This window comes from Cryptomeria japonica, chromosome 10 (assembly GCF_030272615.1).
Source record: "Cryptomeria japonica chromosome 10, Sugi_1.0, whole genome shotgun sequence".
In the NCBI taxonomy this organism is placed as follows: domain Eukaryota; kingdom Viridiplantae; phylum Streptophyta; class Pinopsida; order Cupressales; family Cupressaceae; genus Cryptomeria; species Cryptomeria japonica.
In genome coordinates this window covers 186,254,536-186,273,293 of record NC_081414.1, presented here as the reverse complement: position 1 = coordinate 186,273,293, position 18,758 = coordinate 186,254,536, and the positions used below count along the sequence as shown (strand labels likewise).

Sequence of the window (18,758 nt, the reverse complement as noted above, 5' to 3'; positions counted from 1 at the left end):
TCTAGTAACATTATCAAAGACACAAATAATAAGAGAATTCGATTTAATAAAAGATGTATCCACCTTGATCTTATGTAATATACTAACGCTACAAACATTAAGGTCAAAGTCATTACCAAAAAGGGTTCTTCTTATAGCATTATCATTGATAAGGACAACAATCACAAGAGGATCGTATTTATGTTGAATCTCATAGGACGACAACTCATCTTGTGTGAATACAATTTGAGCTTTAGATTCACTCATAGGAACAATCAAAGAAGCCATATTATTAGGTGTCACTGCTGGTGGGACATATGAGTTCTTTTCAACATCTTGTAACATTCCATGTTGTGTGGATGAAGTTTGAATCAAATCCCAAAGAGATATCTTGTTAGGAGTAGCTTTAAGTTGTTCGATGGGATTGTTACTCTCCTCATTTTCCTGAGGCATTTTGTTCTCACGTTATTAAAAAATAAGGAGTGTTTTATTTAGTCTGGGCTTGTGTAAATCTTGGTTTTTGTTTTGTTAAAGTTTTTCTTGAACTGAACCTCTCACTTGAACCTCATCTAAGTTCAAGGTTCAAGTTCAAGCGGAGTATGTTGTATCACGACGTTGTTTTTTAAAGACTTGAAGGTCTTTGTAACAATTTTCAATTAATTTGAACTACTGAACCTTTTCAAAAATTTCAAAGTTTGGGTTCAAGTTCAAGTTCAAAGTTCAGGTTCAATTTCAAAGTTCGGGTTCGAAGTTCAAATTTCAATGAGTTCGCAGGTTCAATTTCAGAGGTTCAAATTTAGAGTTCAGAGATTCATCGGATTAAACAGATGCAGTTTCAGAGTGTGTGATTTTAAAATTCAGCGAGTTTGATAATCCAATAACATTGGCATGCATTGTTCGATGTTTGAAAGAAGTAGTACAACATGTTGGTTTACCAAACAATTTGATAATGATGATTTGTCTAAGGCTCGATGTATTACAAACAATCTAAAGAGTTACAATCCCCGTCTATTCTAAAGAGAGCTTTGTCTTACAATAGAGATAATTCCTTCAAATGGAAGCTCAAAGTGGTGACCCATGTGTAATTTTTAGCATGTATACTGTTTTTAGTTTTTAATGCAACCTGTAACCACGGATTTTCTGAGTTTTTTTGGTTTTTAGATAGAAAAATGAGTCTTTGTGCGGGTGGAATAACTCTCAATTAAACCGTTGGATCTTGGTGATTTTTTTATATGTTTTAGAAAACCTAGCTTTCTAAATCCTCACCGGATAGATTTACAAAATTATATCTAGTTCGTAAGATATGGATAACAAAGCACAACACTATCAAAAATGTCAATGACAATACCATTAATTGGGAGATACTTGGGTTTTTACTCATATAATCTCAAACACCAAGGAAAGAGAACAAGTATTTTCACCTATAAGTGAAAAAGTATTCACCGAGGCTAGCAAGGGCAATTATGTATTAAAATATTTGAGCTTTATTTCCCTAAAGGTGAGAATTGTAATCACAGGAATGTTAAGTGAGAAGGAAATAAATAATCTTTTCAAGAATCAGTTATTGATACTGAAAGTCTCTTAAAAAAAGAGAGGCTATATATATGTAATGAAAGGAAAGAGCGGCATTTTTTTTCTTTTTCTGTTGTAAAAAAAGAAATGGTAGTATACTTTTTTGGACTACACAGTTTTATTTTACAGAGGTGTTGAGTCTGTGAGCCCACATTTTGGCATTGATGGAAAGAACAAGATTTTGTTGATCTATGCATTTGTCAATAGTTTCTTTTGATTACAATGAGCTTTGTTTCTGTTGTGATTACCTTTCATTGTCTTTTCTATTACATTAAATTGTGTATGCATTTAATTCTGAAACTTTGATTTCATAAATAACTTTTATATTGGAAAGAAATTTGTTGTTAGCTCTTTGCTTGGGTATTCTGATCCTCCTTGTCCTTTGAGGCATGAGAGAGACTCAATCAGAGTCCAGGGCATTTTTATTATATTGGAAGGGTATTGTCGTGGGTGTGGGTAATTAAAATGTGTTTTACTTATCTTCATTCACCTCATTTTAAATCGTTTTTTCACATCTACTTTCAAGGTTATGGGTAGATGGTAGTTTGCCTTTATTGCTTTCTAGTTAAAAGCATATTCAGAAAACATAAATTTTATCCAATGAAGGGAGCTGTACCTTCATATCAAAATTCAGAGAGCACTTGCACACATTATTGCAAGTGACTCAATTGTTGCTTCTTTTTTGTCTTTCATATAAAGATATTAAAATAACACAAAACCATACCAAACCCTAAGGGAGAGGTACAAGCTAATCAAAAGTCGGTGGTCTCTTATTATTTTTCAATATATTCAAAGCTTCAATTGATGATGAAAATGGTTGATGTATACTTGATTAATGCTTGATTTCCTAATTGAAGACTTCACACAACCTATACTTTCACTTCATAAAAAGCTCCTTCAATTGCTAGTAGTTGGATCCTTCAAATGAGGAAACGAAAAGTTATATATGAAACCCTAACTTTGTTTTTGTTCAAAGACTGAGCTAGAATTGATATATGTTCACACAAAGTTGGATTTAAACATTATTATACTGCCAAAACATGATCCTTTGAAATTCAGGGACAAAAAGTTAGGACCGATGTGATTCATACCGGTCTTATCACCCTTTTTACAAATTTCTAGGGATGCAAGGTATCATGATTACAAGGTGATCCCCAAGTGGGTGCAACAATTCAAGGTGTTTGGATATGCAAAATCAGGCCTTGAAGGTCAAAATATGACCTAATTAGGGCTTTGATAAATTAATAGATTAAAAGGATAAAATAAAAAGGGGCACAGTTAGAGTTAAGGGCCCAATTTTAGGATGTGTGGAGCGAAAAAGGAGGACTTTTACATTTAATTAAATTAAATAATTAAATGCTTAAAGGGAATTTTTAAATGCAAAATGCAACACACTAAGGCGGGTGCTAACCCAAGCGTGAAATTGTACCACTGAATTAAGGGTGTACAATTTACGACGCTACACTTCGAAAAAAAGATTATCCATGGTTCACTACACATTGCAAAAACAACTTAGAACCAAAATCTTAAAACAAATAAGATAGAACACATCGCGTAACTTCATAAAGCTCCAACTGAAAGTGATATCAAACTATAAATGGCATCATGACCAATATCATTACCAAAAATTCTATTGAAAGTGAACATAGCTTTTCATGCACCATAAATTGCTTTTAAGATTCAAATGAACAAACATATTAGGCACTCCCAAAGAATCCTTTTCTCACTACAATCAACAAATCAACATAATAATGATGACCAAAAATAAGGTCCACCAAATAGAATCCACATCAAATTGTTTTTTACAAGATTTGCACATATGCAACATCTCAAAAGAGATACACAAGTAGTATTCCAATCTCAAATAACAAAAGAAATATTCAATACCATATCAGTATCATGTAGAACAAAGATAATTAGGCCTAACAAGTGGATTTATAAGACTTAAGCACTAAGATGAACTCTACACCTAATTTGCCAAAAAAACCCACATAGGAGTAACCATATATCAATAATAACCCTTTAAGCAATGATGCAAACCTGTAAGCACCTTCATTTAGAGCACTTTGGATATAGTATTATCACAAATCTAGATACCACAATTTTTGGTTGACATGTCAAATTCTACAAAATATCTTTGTAAATCTAAAATTTACTTGAACATCGAGACATTCACATTATACATGTCATCTAAACAATATAATAAGCATGGATCTATAAATCAACATTTGAAAGTAAGAGAAATTACAAACCCGATATAAAAACCAAGTTTTATAGGAACTTGTGACATATGAAACATATTAGATCCACAACTCATAAAGAGGATAATGACTTATTTTTTAGTGCTTTCATTTAACAAAGGGCTAAAATCATGAAGCCAACATAAGCACTCCATTCTATAGTCCAAATAGTTGACGTTTCTCCATGTGACTAGGATGTCAAAAGTATCCATCCAACATGAACATCTTATTACTACACATGACCACAAGGTAAAGGAACAAAAATACCAAACAAGAAGATACACATACGTTTTCAGACAAGAGCTACATGTCACCAAAACATAACTAACTCTGTGAAGATCCAATTATGAGCTTCCAATGGTCAACATAGATCACATTGACAATATCCATGGCTTCCAACTTCACAAATCTACAAAAAAAAAGTTAACTCACATAATATTCATTGCAGTCCCATAAGCCTTCAACAAACTTTTGTTTCCTTCTAATAAATTTTCACAAGCTTTCCAAGCTAGAAAATAAAAACTAGATGAATACCCAAAACTAGCGAGCCTTCAATTTTGATACCAAATGTTGAAAATATGTAGGTTCTAATACCAAAGGTTGAGAAATTATTCTCTATTTAAATAATCAATCAAATTATAAGATACAAGGCTTGGAGTACTAAAACAAAAAATATAAAACTTATATGCAAATCTAAAAATTGAGTTGTATTAATGTGGATTTGCCATGCTTAGATCCTTCTTGTTTACAATGCTAAAAATCATCCTTCATATAATGCTTTATAACACTACCTTACATGAACATATAATCATGCATAACATCACCATAAGATAACAACAATGAAGCATAAATCAACAACATAAGAGTATCACATAGCACATGATTTACATCTAGAGAAACCCTTCCGGGAAAGAGTCCACCAAGAAGAGAGGTCAAGTATGCATTGTATTTGAAATGAGATTACAATATATTACACATTCATTCTTTTTATCCAACATGACAACACTTGCGTACTTATGAACAACTTCCTTATGTGAAAACTTGCCCTTGTTCCTATAGAGCAACTCTACATTCAATTATTCCTCTCAAATCCTACATCTAAAGAGCTATTTATATAGAACATTTGACAAGAGCTCCAAAATCACCAAACAAGGCATCTAAAGAAGACTCTTCATTCTAAATGCCCCAACCTTTTGGGTTTCCTCAATGGAATACGAAATGACCTCAACTTTGGGTCAAATACTTTCCTTCTAACTTGGGTGTCCAAGCATGGAAGATAAATATTACATTAAATGCAATAAATGACATAATACCAAGAGACACATGTTGCATCTTTCAAGCACCCACTTGGAGAAGCCAAAATGCCACTCATTTGTCCACTTCTCATATCATTAATTATCCCATTCTAGGTGTTCACATGTGGGAAAGATATTATTAAATAATTGTATTCACAACCCACCTTTTATTGCTACTAGTGGAACCTACCACCCCTTATGAATATATTACAAAAAAAATAGGAACAAAAATTATAAATTATTTTCCCAATACACCCTAAGTGCCTTAGGACAGTTTCCAAGGATGACACATGATTTACAAGGTAGACGACACCTCAATCCTAAGAGACATGACTAAAAGGTAGGACTATGTTGCGATTTTTTTGCCAGAAATGTCCTCTCATTGTTTGCACTAATGATATTGCAGCATGGTTGGAAATATGTTGGTTTGTTCACATGATGTAGAACATGTGATAGAGGCATGGTTATGGGTATTGATTTTATGAAGCAAATGGTTGTAGATCTTCCCATTCTCATGTCAAAGCATCATAACTCTATAACTTTGATACATTAAGTTTGCTTTTAAGGCAGACCATTTTCTTGTAAGGGTTTCTTAAAAACATCTCATGTCATGCATTTTTCCCCCCAATATTTAGCTTTATATTTGCAACATTTTTATATTACTTCTCCCATGGGATCAATGTAGGATTTAATTATTATCACTAATATTAGAGCTCTATTTTAATTTTTTTCTACTAGCTCTGTTATAAAAATAGTTCCTTCCAGGGAGGAAGCAATACATTTAAGGAAAGAGTAATAAGACACAGATAATTAAGGAAACTTGACCCATAAAACTTTGAGAGATTGTTGGTTGGGCACAACAAGGAGAAATAACTAACAAAGAGTTGTGAACATACTAGGGACCATGATGAAGGATTGCATTGTATGGTTAGCTTCCACAAAGAAAAATAAGAAAAAGCCCGTGGTTAAGTTTTGAATAGTATTTGACTTGACCACATACAAAACTAACAAAGTGTTTCCTTAGTTGTGAAGTATGCTTTTAGATGGTATGCAACCTACATAGTAGCTAATGAAAAAATTTATTTAGCAATTTACAAGCATTATACATTTAAGAAAGTGAAGAATAAAAGTCAAAGAGTTGGCATAATCTTGAGATAACTTGTGAGGTTTTTTATTCAAGTGTCATTGTTCGCTCCTATCACTTCGACATCAACAATCAAAGGGAAAGGTTTGGGCGCCATTAAAAGAACTAGCCACCCCAAGGCTGAGAAACCCTAAGAGATTCTATAATAAATGTAAATAGGATTAAAAAATCTTGCTACGATATAATGGGGAAACAAAGTTTGAACCAAACTAGTCTCTCTCACTCTATTCCATCTCTCATCCCAAGCATAATTCAAGGATAACTCTTAGCGTGAATAAACATTCAAATCAACCTAGCCTCTCTCACTCCTTCCATCTCTCATCTCTCATCTTAAGAAGAATTCAATTGTAATTTTTTTAGCTTTCTTCCCTCCAAACAACATTGTAGCAAAATCTTTAAATCTTGTATGCATATATTATAAATTTTTTATAGAATTTCTTGTCTTAAGATGACTAATAGATAATCATATATGTAAAGAAACAACTTCACAAATTTGTCTTAAAGATATTTTAAAAAATAGAACTTTTGCTAACTTTATAAATACTATTCTTCTTATTTCTAAAATTAATAATACTATCTGGTTAAATTTCCACTAACATCTAATGCAAATTCTATATAATATTAACCCAACTGTAAAACATATATCTGGTTAAATTTCCACTGACATCTAATGCAAATTCTATATAATATTAACCCAACTGTAAAACATATTTCAAACTACTTAACTGCCTACAAAATAATCAATAACTTCTCTAACTATTGAAAACATTAATAAATGTTATGAAATCGAAGAGGTTAAAGAATTTCATATCTTCTGAAACACCTTCAAGATAAAATTGCGAGGTTGTTTGTTGGGCAGAATTACTTTGTAAAAAAGAACAGAAAAGAGGAGAGTCGCTGGCTGTAAAAAAACAGAATTACTTTTTGAAAAATGAAGAGAGAGGAGAGCCGAGGGCATAAAAGAAAAAGCGAAGGCGGAGGAGCATAACCAGATTCGCGCGTGATTGGAAGGAAATTTTTTTCTGTGCGTTTCGAATTGATTGGCGATGGCGGGTCTATCGCTCATGTGTGGGGACTGCGGTTCTCAATTAAGAAGCGTCGAGGAAGCTCAAGAGCACGCCGAGCTCACAGGCCATGCTAATTTCTCTGAATCAACTGAAGCTGTAATTTAATCTTTTCACATAAAACTACTTAAAAATTTCTGCCCCCATATGGCCGTTGTTTTAACTAATCTTTGATGCCCTCAGGTGCTTAATCTAATCTGCGCGGCTTGCGGAAAACCTTGCCGATCTAAGACTGTACGTTCTTCCTTACCCTAATAACGCTTTCATTGCGTTGCAATTGTACTGTTTTATTGGAGCCGTTATGTTTAATTTGATTTTGATGTATAAATCTCATGGAATGCAAAAATTGAAGTCTGGATCAACGGTGGGGAAATACTTGCTTAATGTAGATTTATTACATCTCATTAGAGTCCACAGTGTAGTTTTTTGGAAGTAAAATATTGATGTCTGCGAACAAGGAAATTAAGTAATCGATAATTTGAGGTCTCACTGTCGTAGATTTAAACACAACAAGGAAATTATTTGGTAAGCTACTCGTTTAGATGGTTTCTATTCAGTCAAGTTCATTGACTACTTAAACCTAGTATTAGTTGTTTGATTTAGGTTGCACCCAATTTCCACAATTGAGTGCATATGCTGCTCAATTTTAGTTTGTTGCGGCATGCTGCACCAGAATTGGATGTAGAGTTCACACAGGATTTACACCTGGCATCATCTGCTTCTAGGTAGGTTGCATTCACAATTGGATGAGGTATGTTGCTCAATATTACTTTATTGTGGCATATTGCACCTTTAAGTGGATGCACAGTTCAGAAAGGATTTATGTCTAGCATCATCTATTTAGTTAGGTTGCACCTGCAATTAGATGCGGTACGCCGCTTAATTTAACTTTGTTCTGGTTTGCTGCCCCTAGAAGTGAATGCAGAGATCACACAGGATTTACACTTGGCATCATCTGTTTCAGGTAGTTTGAATCCACAATTTGATGCGGTATGTTGCTCAACTTTACTATGTTGTGGCATGTAGAACCCAGATTTCAATCCAGAGTGCATTTCAATTTTACTTTTTCTTCTTCGGTATGATACTTACAAAATTGGATGAGGAATATTTTAGGTAGGTTTTACCCTTGGATGCAGCATGTTGCTCGATTTTGTTTTGGCATGTTGTACCCAGAAATATATCCCTATTGTTACTCAATTTTACTTTCTCTTTTTTTGTATACCCCACACAAAATTGGATGAAGAATGTTACACAATTTTGCACAAAATGATGTTAAACAATTTTACACAAAATGATTCATTAAGGAATTTTAACCTTTGGATTCACTATGAAAAGCCTGTTAATTTACCAGTCGAGCTCATCCAATTGTCTTTTCATATTTTGTTTTTTTGATATCAGTGAATCTGTCTGGTATTTTACTTGGGGTTGGAATCCATTCACAGTTAATGCTAGGCTGAAGCCTGTATACATGAGGACTGGGCCAAACTCTGATTGCAATTTTGAAACTGTGTCTTGCTGAAAAGAGCAGAACTGTTCACCAACCTAGCTGCAAGCCATCTGATTATTTTTTTAGGGATCGTTATGTTTAGATAGTTTTTGCAAATTCTGCTTCATGTGATCTATTTTGCACATCAGGATAGAAATGTTGACGACTGCTGGTGAGTAATGCTAATGCTTAGATAAGGGAAAACTCTAGTTCATATTATTTTATGCATCTTTCAAAAGTACATGCCATTTGAAATTTGAGGATTTGCCTATTTTTTGCTTCATAAATCTTGAGAGAGGTTATGAGCTACTGTTATACTGTTAACAACATGTGGGCCAAGACTGGGCTACATTCCTTAGATTTATAAACATGGGTCATGGTTGAATGTACTTGATAATTGTTAGACAACAATCTGGACGTTTATCTGATAGATTTGTGGGTTGGCATATCATGGCAGCTAATTGTTGAATCTTACATTGGAACCGCTTGGACATATAGGTTTTGTCAATAATTGAAAGTGAAGATTTGCCCTATTTTCTATTGTTAGTTTTTTTCTTTGAGGGATTGCCCTTTTTATTATAAAATACATGATTTTTTAAGGAAATGGAATTTCCTTTGGTAGTTATCATTAATATTGTTTAAATAAAGGTTTAGTAAAAAACTTTCTGAGAACTATTGAACATATATAAATATATTTTCAAAGTGCACCCTAATTTAGGGGTAATTTTGTTTCATGATAGTCTTATTTTGTTTGGTTCGGTAATGCTTATGTTGAAGAGACTTGCTAGCAGCTTGCAAGGTTTGTTTTTTGAATTTCTAAAATTCCTCTCAAAGATGATTTTTGAAGTTTTATAAACATATGCTTAATTTTTTTCCTGATTTAGTGGGTATGTTGCTTCGTGGGAGTCATGTTTTGTTTTGTTTGATAATGTTAATGTTGAAGAGACTTGCTATTAGCTCAATAGCCAATAGGTATGTTATTTTTATCTTTTTGAAATTTCAAGCAAATTTTCACAGGAGAGTGACTTACACACGAAGAGGACTGGTCACACAGAGTTCACTGACAAAACTGCAGAGGCTGCTAACCCCATTGATTTAGAGATGAAGAAGGATCCCTCTCCTAGCTCCTCTGTAGCTGTAGTTGGAGAAGATACTCCCATGTCTGAAGGTGAGTTAGTGTCTTTTTTTTTTTCCTGATCTCAAAACTGCCTTGTGGTTGTAGCACCTACTAGATCACTTTTTTCTATTTTCAGAGTCTGACAAGTAATGCTCGGACCTTTGCAAAATTACCATATAGGAATGTGTGTAAATTACTGGGATATGAAGTATTCCGCCTCTTTGTTAGACTGCTGACTGAAATAGTATGTAGCAAGGCTGGAAATTCTGTATAAATTGTACCAATGTGCTATGTCAATATGATGCAACCGAAAGAAATGAAGTGCCACAATTTGGAAGGTTTGGGTGTGAGCAGTATGAGATTTCTATTGTTGTGCTTGGTTGCATGAGTATGATGGAATTTCATTGAACTTGGATTTTAGCTAAATTGCTCACAGGCAAAAATCACATGCAACTGTTGAATGGGGTCTATTTGTCTTTTTGCAACGACTTAGGTTTCTTTTCTATAATTGCTGATATTCTTATTTATGATGGATCAGGTACAGATATGGTGGCTGCAGAAGTTAATAAAGAGCTATTAGCAGAACTTGAATCCATGGGTTTTCCTACGGCCCGTGCAACTCGAGCACTTCACTTTTCAGGTAGAGAGGACAAATACAAATCTCAATGTTTAATTTGATAATTCCTTAGAGATCTTTTTCTTTGAGTGTAAGAACATGCATACTATGTAATTAAGGCAGATGAGGTAATAATTGATGTCCATTCTTGAGTGTTGTTTCCATATTATATTCCTTCTCTGAGGCAATGTTTCACCTGTTGGATAATTATTTTTGAATAATCACTTAAACTACTGTCAACAAATGATTTATTAGCCAATAGGCTTCTTATGTTGCTTTTGAGCCTGGAAAATTGGCTTATGCCATTAAACAGATTTAAGTCTGCCAGTAAACATCTTTAAACCTGCCAGGAAGCATCTTTATTAAACTGCTTTGAATCAAATCTTCCAGCTGTAAAAAATATCAAATCATCATGAATGTGGGAAACCCACAGAGGAAAGATTCGACAGTCATTACAGCTGTGTGTAGCAAAGCAATGTGATATAAAAACCGAAAAGTTTAGTTAAACCAGCCAAAGAGCCTTGATTCGTCTTCTTTGAGTTTAAAATGCCCGGGCAATGAAACGTGGCAAGGGTTTGGCCAAGGGAGGCACAGAAAAGTCCTCTGTGATAACATTTAGGGCATCAACAAACCTGCCGTTAACCATTTCACTAGGAGAGGAGGTTTCAAGTGTATCAATTGCTTGATCTATGAAGAGACTAGGTGCATCTTAAATATCTTCTTGGAGAATGTCATAAGGATGCTGTCACTTACACTGAACATGTGCGTTGCAAGAAAGTGATGGCCATGGATGTGGTCTATGCTCTCAAGAGGTAGGGAAGGACTCTCTACAGCTTTGGTAGTTAGATCCCACTTTGGTGGCTGAGGATATTTCAATAGTGGGTCGTTTCTTTACTGGTGTTGTTGAACACCATTTCTATTATGGAAATATGTGATGAGTTCTTGTATGGTTTATCTAGAGATTTGGGATGTAACTTGTAAGTTAAAAACACAGTAAATGAACTAATGTATTTTGGAACCATGATTTAGTTGGAAAATGTATTTTGTCTATACTTGATGTTAAATGAAGTCATCTTTGTTTGTTTGATTTATGATATGTAAGGATCATTATTCCTTTCTTCAGGTTTTGAGAATCACTGGTGAGAATAGAGATATATGGTTGATTCCATGTAGATTTAGCAACAAAAACATAGGTAGCCTGATGTATAATAGTTTCACCTCCAATAATCAATGCATCACCTTTGAAGACTCAAGTTTAAGTTTGTGAAATCTCTCTCTTTTTTTTCCTTTTTTCCATTTTCCTTTTCTTGTGCAGATTTTGTGAGTGATGACTCTCTTCTTCCATTCTGAAAAGGCCTTTAGAGATTTTTTCGTCCTCCACTTTGCAAAGCCACATTTATTGGCAAGTAGTCAAACTTTGATGATGATGGTGATAGAGAGCTTGTGGCTCATAGTGGTCATGTTGCTCTACAAACAAAGGCATGGGATCAACATAATCAATGCATCACCTTTGAAGACTCAAGTTTAAGTTTGTGAAATCTCTCTTTTTTTTTTCCTTTTTTCTTCCTTTTCTTGTGCAGATTTTTTGAGTGACGACTCTCTTCTTCCATGCTGAAAAGGCCTTTAGAGATTTCTTCGTCCTTCACTTTGCAAAGCCACATTTATTGGCAAGTAGTCAAACTTTGATGATGATGGCGATAGAGAGCTTGTGGCTCATAGTGGTCATGTTCCTCTACAAACAAAGGCATGGGAAAACCATAAAGCTCTCTAGCTCTTTCTAATTAGCCTTGCGTCATGCAATGAGTGCAAGCCTTTATTGTTGAGTAGTAGATAAAGTCGAGTAGTTCCCTTCCATGTTTACACTCACCTTGAAATAAGAAAATAAAGCTTGATCATACTCCATATTCATGCTTGGTCTCACATTTAGAAAACAAATTTAGATGCGAACAGCTGGCTTGATGTATTTTGGGATAACATGCCTCTAGTTTATAAAAGTTGAGACTTGTCATGAATAATTACACATGGTATCTTTAAAAATACCAGGATCACTCTAATTTTTGCTGTTTGTGTAATAACCCCAAATAGGAATAATTGAAAAATAACAATATTTCCAAAACTAGGGTACAAAAAAATCTGAAAGTTTATTTGCATATAAGAAATTCTACAACAAACTCAGATTTATAATCAGATTACTGATATGATTTTTCTGCTAATAGAAATAAATTTCTGAGTATTATTGAACATAGAAAAGTACAGGAAATCTTTTTAATTCTGCCCAGAAATTTCAGAAATGGATTACATTGATTTTCTCTTTGTTTTTCTGAGATAAAGATGATTAAAATATGCAGATTTAGATACGAATATCTCAGAATTTATCTTAAAACCCTAGCTGTCCCCAGAAAAGATTTCAAAGTTCAAACCCTATCTGACCTTATCAGACTCCCAATAAACCAGTGCTAGGTCTGAAAAACTTGTCCTGTCTATTGCTGTTCTCAATGATGCTTTGAGTATGAAGATACCTTGCTGTAGTCAGTCCAAATTTGAACCTGTAGCTCTGAATTTCACCTCCAAAGCAGCCTTCAAATCTGATAAACAATTGCAGCCCTGAAAAATGACGTGCCAGGGCATCACAGACCAAAATCTAAGTTCTTGATTTTGGTCTCCACTTCAATAACCCCTCATTGTAATCAAATTTTTTATATGACAAGAGATCCCACTAACTAGTGGGGTTTTGGGATTGGAGATGCTAATGGGTTTGAGGGGTAGCAATGATAAGCTGCTGAAGGTGTTAGATGTGAGAAAAAGAGAAAAGAGAGAGTGAAGAGAGCTAAATGATCTTTGTATTGGGCAAATTGATGCTTTTAAGGTTTTTGGATGCAAAAAAGGGTCAAAAAATGTATGTTTTTATTATTTTTTGGCACACAGCGCCTTTGGATACGTCTGTGTACATACCTGGGTGTACCTAGACGCCTGGGTATGTACCTGGGTGAACCTGGACTCAGGTGAACCCAGTTTTGGTGCATGGACAAGAACTAACTAACTCAGTAACATAGCTTGAAACATGAGGTTTTTAGTCGTTATATATTTTTATATTAATATAAACTTTCTATGACCTACACGTTGACTGTCGATTGACAAGGGTCTGTTTGAAGAGATGACTTATTTTCCATGGCTTTCCACATCTGAGTTTATGCCATCTTATTTATCATAGCAGTAGACACATTTACAGTTTAGGCTAATATTGTTAGAAATTGTCGAAGTGTAGGTGAGTTCTTTCTTATTATCCAACAAAAGTTGTAGCGAAAAGACAAATAAATTTTTTAAAATTTTAACAATAGTTTATTAAATTTTTTAAGTTTATTTCTTATTTCTTATATTTTTGTTGATGCATAATCAGCAATATATACCCATGTTATTAAAAATTTAGTTGATGGTTGTAAATTTTTTAACAATGGAAATATTTGAAAAATTAGAAATATAAAGCAAAAGAAATATTAAAAGTTGTGATTAATCTTATTTTTTAATTTTTAATTTTAATTTTTTTTATTGATGCATAATTAATAGCACTCCAGCAATAAATAACTATGACAATAAAGAATGAGTTGATAGTTGTAAATTTTTGGACAATGGAAATATCTGAAGAATTAGAAATATCAAGCAAAAGAAATATTAAAATTTGCGATTGATCTGTCAATTATGGTGCAATGTCACCATTGCATGTTGTTTTCAAGATTTAATGTCTTTGCAAGCTCTATTTCACCTTCTTAAGAGGCAAGTGCTAGTTATATTCTGAATTCAGCAAGAGTGTTTGAGTGAGAAACTTTATATTTCATGTTTAACGAAAACATAAGTAGCTGATGTATGGTTACCAAATTGCAGCATGTTTGTTTACTGCTTTAACTTTAGATATAAGAGTTTTCATTTCTTAGCACAAATGACCCATGAATATAATTTAAGTTGACACTATCTAGTGTAATAATTGATGTCCATTTCAGACTCTTCTAGCTTTAGAGTCCTTAATCTAATAGGACTTTTCCATTGAAATATTTAATAAACTATAGCCTAAAGTCCAACAACTTTTTGTAGAACAGATTATTACATTTTAATATAGGATGTGTGAAACATGTGCAAGTGACACCTTTCAAAATGCTATAACTGTGACCTACTTTTTTGTGTGTTAATAAAATGTAGACATTATTTGAATCAAGATAGTGCTATATGCTCAATTTTTACCCTATTACAAGATTATTCTCCTTTGTGGGGGGATTTTTTGCCAGTGTGTTAATTGATTACGTCTTAGAGCAAGCTTTCTAACTTGAGCAAATGATATGTTGAACTTTTTTGTTTTTATTTATAATGTTGCAAACTAGAATACTAAGCAGGTTACAATATGAAGCCAATGAGGCCAAAAATCAATTGACTAGTCACATATACACTACTTGAACCAAAAGAATGAAAAAACCAAGTTAAAAACGGACACCTTGGTCAGTCAGACCGTATCACAGTTTTAAACTATCTTACAGATAGTGATTTACAAAATTTAATCCAGTTCGTGGACAGTAGAAATATCAGACCAAATACATATCAAAATAAATCCTAAACTGCCCGTGTTTACACTAAGTCTGTGGGGCCTTAAACTAACAGCTCTAAGTCACACCTCTAGATCTACACTTGTGGCTCCACCTAGTTCACCATTTAGCTGGTCCAAACTGTTGGAGAGCTGTCAAAACAACACCCTTGAGGCATCTTTTTAGCCCTTGGAGAGAACTTTTTTCAAGAGCCATATCTTTCACCAACAATGTCGATTTTGGATTTCTTATAAGCAACATTGTGCTCTTTCTAATCACTTTGTAGTGGGCCAAGTGATTTTTCTAGATTCTGCTCCAAGTGATAATGCTTTCTATTTGAAGCTATTTATTGCAATTTTTTGTGATCAGCATAATTTTTGTTTGTGAATTTGAATTTTGTTTTTTTTAAATTTATTAGAATATTGCAAGGAATTTGTTTAACATCTAATTTTTGTTTGGCAAGCATTTTTATATGAAAATTGTAAAAAACACTGAATGTTATAAGCTATCAATCTAGACTTCCATATTTAAAAAATTGCATTTAAATGCCCATTGTATTTTGTTGAGGGGTTGCAATTTGCAACATTAATACATTTTGAGGGGGTTGAAAGACATGGTTTAAATTTGTTATGGTAAATCGATGTTATATTAACAAAGGAGACAAAGGCTCCTTAAATAAGCGATTACAAGCAGAGATTCTGAACAGAAACGAATGACTGAAAGGAAACTACCTAAACATTTAAATCTAAGATGACCATTATAGAAACATTACAATATTTTAATACCCTCCCTTAATGGTCATCGATCTAACTACCCTACAAAAGACAATCTGTAGGTCTTTTGGTCCCAAATGCATAGAAGGCTGCCCCCTCCTCTTTAGAACACTTTGTTGCTGTTGAGACCCTTACTGGATCAGTAGAATGTTAATGACCAAGATTACCAAAAATTGTCCAAAGTGAATGTTGATGTAACACTCACACGTGAATTATAGAACCGTCACACACAAATTACTGAGTCGGAAAAAAACTTGAAACCACGCTTTTGAGGAAAAATCGACAAACCCTCCAATGAGCAACAGATTGGATTTTGTCAAAAACCGCAAATTTTTTTATAGATTAGCATTGTTCGCTTCAACAACTCCCAAATAAACTGCAGGATACCCGTTTACAAAAGTTTGCCCCAGCGACTCCAGGTGCGACTTGCAACAAACCACAATTTTTGTGGAAAATATGGTAAAACCTACCAATAATTTTTTAGGAAAAAATTATAAACCTAAAATAACCAAATCCCATGCGAACTTCGCGTATTACAGATGAAACATGATTTTTTAGGAGAAAAATTGATCAAAACCAAATACAAATTTTGAGGAGAAAAATCGATCAAAAACCCACCAATAATTTTTGAGGAAAAAATTATAAAAACCCATAAAGATAATTTTTGAGGAGAAATTAGAAAAACCCACGAAACAATTTTTGTTCAAAAATTGTGAAAAACATCTGTAGTGAATTCAAAACCCTAGCTCATGGGTAAGAACAAAACTTGGGCGCCAAAAAAATACAGTTGCAGCAGAGAATATCAATCCGCGAAAAATGAATCCGTGGGTCGCGCGAAAAAAACATGAAAAAAACAGTGTTGTGGACGGAAAAACACATGACAAACAGAGAAAATATGTTGCACCATGCAGGAGAAATGCATCGTCACCAAATAACAAAAATTGCACCACGCAAGAGAAAGATGATGAAAGTCGTCACGAGTCATAGAAGATGCAAAAAAAAAAACACTGCTGAAAACGCGCTCAGAAAACATGAACAAACTTGAGAAAACAAAGACATATTGCAGGCAAAACGCGGGCTTGAAGAACACAGAGCCGTCGAGCCTCGTGAGACAAAACAACGATTTTGAGGTGCAAGCCACAAAAAACCTCGGGTGAGCAGATCCTTAGAAATGGCGCTCAAAAGTGCACAAAAACCCTTAGCATGGGCCACAAAATGGGAGGTGCTCACCAAAAAAAACATACACCCACGAAATTTTCAGATGAAAACCCTTGACGCACGACCAGAAAGGAGGAAAATGACTCACGAAAACTCCACATGAAACCCACTACCAGAAACCCCTGAAAAAAGCAGAGTCGTTTTTCATAAAAGAACGAATAAAAAAATTTCTGGAATAAATTCCAGGAAAGAAGCCTCAAATTTTTATTATTAGAAATTCGCCAAATTTAATGAAACTCCTTCGACCCGCTTTGATACCATGTTATGGTAAATCGATGTTATATTAACAAAGGAGACAAAGGTTCCTTAAATAAGCAATTACAAGTAGAGTTTCTAAAACAGAAACGAATGACTGAAAGGAAACTACCTAAACATCTAAATCTAAGATGACCATTATAGATACATTACAATAGTTTAATAAAATTTCCATTATTTTTTTTGCTCTCTTGGTGATTGATTGCTATGCTGGCAGAATGCCATGCCCATGAATTAAAAATAAATTAGAAACTATATTCATGTAAATAATGCTTGGGCGATTATCTTCTTAGAGGCTGACCCAGGGGCAAAGGGGATTATAAATAAAGTAAGCAGCGATTGCCTGCGAAAGGCCGACTAAGATAAAGAGAAAAATAATAATAAATAAAATAGACTAATAACAAGGGATGACCAGAAGTATTTATTAATGATTAAATCTTACCTATAAACAAATGAAAGGGCAGTGGCTATGTTGAAAAGGTAACAGTTGTGTAAGGAAGAGGTATATCTTCAAAGTACGAGATGTAACCTTTCCCCAAAAGAAAGAAAGATATAAAAAGGGAGTTGAAGCCCCACTTGAAGGGCATGAATAAACACAACAAAATAAATAGATCTGAGATAAAAATTCTGAGATCTGAGTTTGAATTCAGAAAAGGCAGCTGTTTATATTTAATAAAGTGATTGGTATGCAATATGGTTGAATCTATTATTTTTTATGAAATCTTTTGTGAATCCTAAATTTATTTATTGAATTAATTTGCCAATCCATCAAGAAACATTAGTAATTATTCATTTGATTTTCCTACAAGCAATCATATCTGGATTAGTGAGGAAATTTGGTAGGGAGGTGCATCAGTACTGGTTCCCTCAATTAAGTAGTCCACACCAAGCTGGTTAGCTTGTGGGCCAAGGGGTCGAATTGACTTGGTTGTTCATTCCGCGCTGTTGGGCTTAGTTGTGAGGAACCAGTATCCAGGCGTCCTTCCCTCAATTAAGTGGCCCACCCCAAGTTACTTAGCTTGTAGGCCAAGTTGAGGAACAGTCACCAAGTGTCCTACTTTGCCTTCACATTAAATTCCTAATATGGTGGGCTGTGGGAAGTATGCTAAGAGTTGGATTCAATGCATTTAGGTTTTTTTTTATTTAATAGGGATTATTTGCATATGATCATAGATCCTTGATATTAATGTTTGATATTAACTGATTACAATTTTCTCTAAATTGAATTGCAATTATGTAATAGAGTACTATTTGTAAATAAATTATTTTGTTAGGGTTGTTATTTTGGGCAAAATCAGGTCTAGCCCCAAAAGGGGACGCTATACAGAACCTAGAGCTATTGAGCTCTTCCCTTCACACAATCTAAAGGACCATGACAAATATTGGTTGAAAAACCTTTAGATTTTATTAATGAGTTAGAAAAATTTGCTT

General features: G+C 34.0%; 1 protein-coding gene across 2 annotated transcripts in view; it reads left to right on the top strand.

Annotated features, from left to right (window-relative positions):
* Positions 1 to 7,039: 7,039 nt before the first annotated feature.
* Positions 7,040 to 18,758, top strand: part of LOC131073557 (uncharacterized) — a 77,898-nt gene continuing 66,179 nt past the window's right edge. The window contains exons 1-4 of one of the 2 annotated variants that reach the window (XM_058010011.2): positions 7,040 to 7,393; positions 7,478 to 7,528; positions 9,798 to 9,948; positions 10,442 to 10,537. In XM_058010011.2, coding sequence (XP_057865994.2) covers positions 7,277 to 7,393; positions 7,478 to 7,528; positions 9,798 to 9,948; positions 10,442 to 10,537 — 415 coding nt within the window. In that variant the 5' untranslated portion in view covers positions 7,040 to 7,276. Of the gene's footprint in view, positions 7,394 to 7,477; positions 7,529 to 9,797; positions 9,949 to 10,435; positions 10,538 to 18,758 lie in introns of both variants that reach the window. The other variant, XM_058010010.2, reaches the window with a different exon arrangement.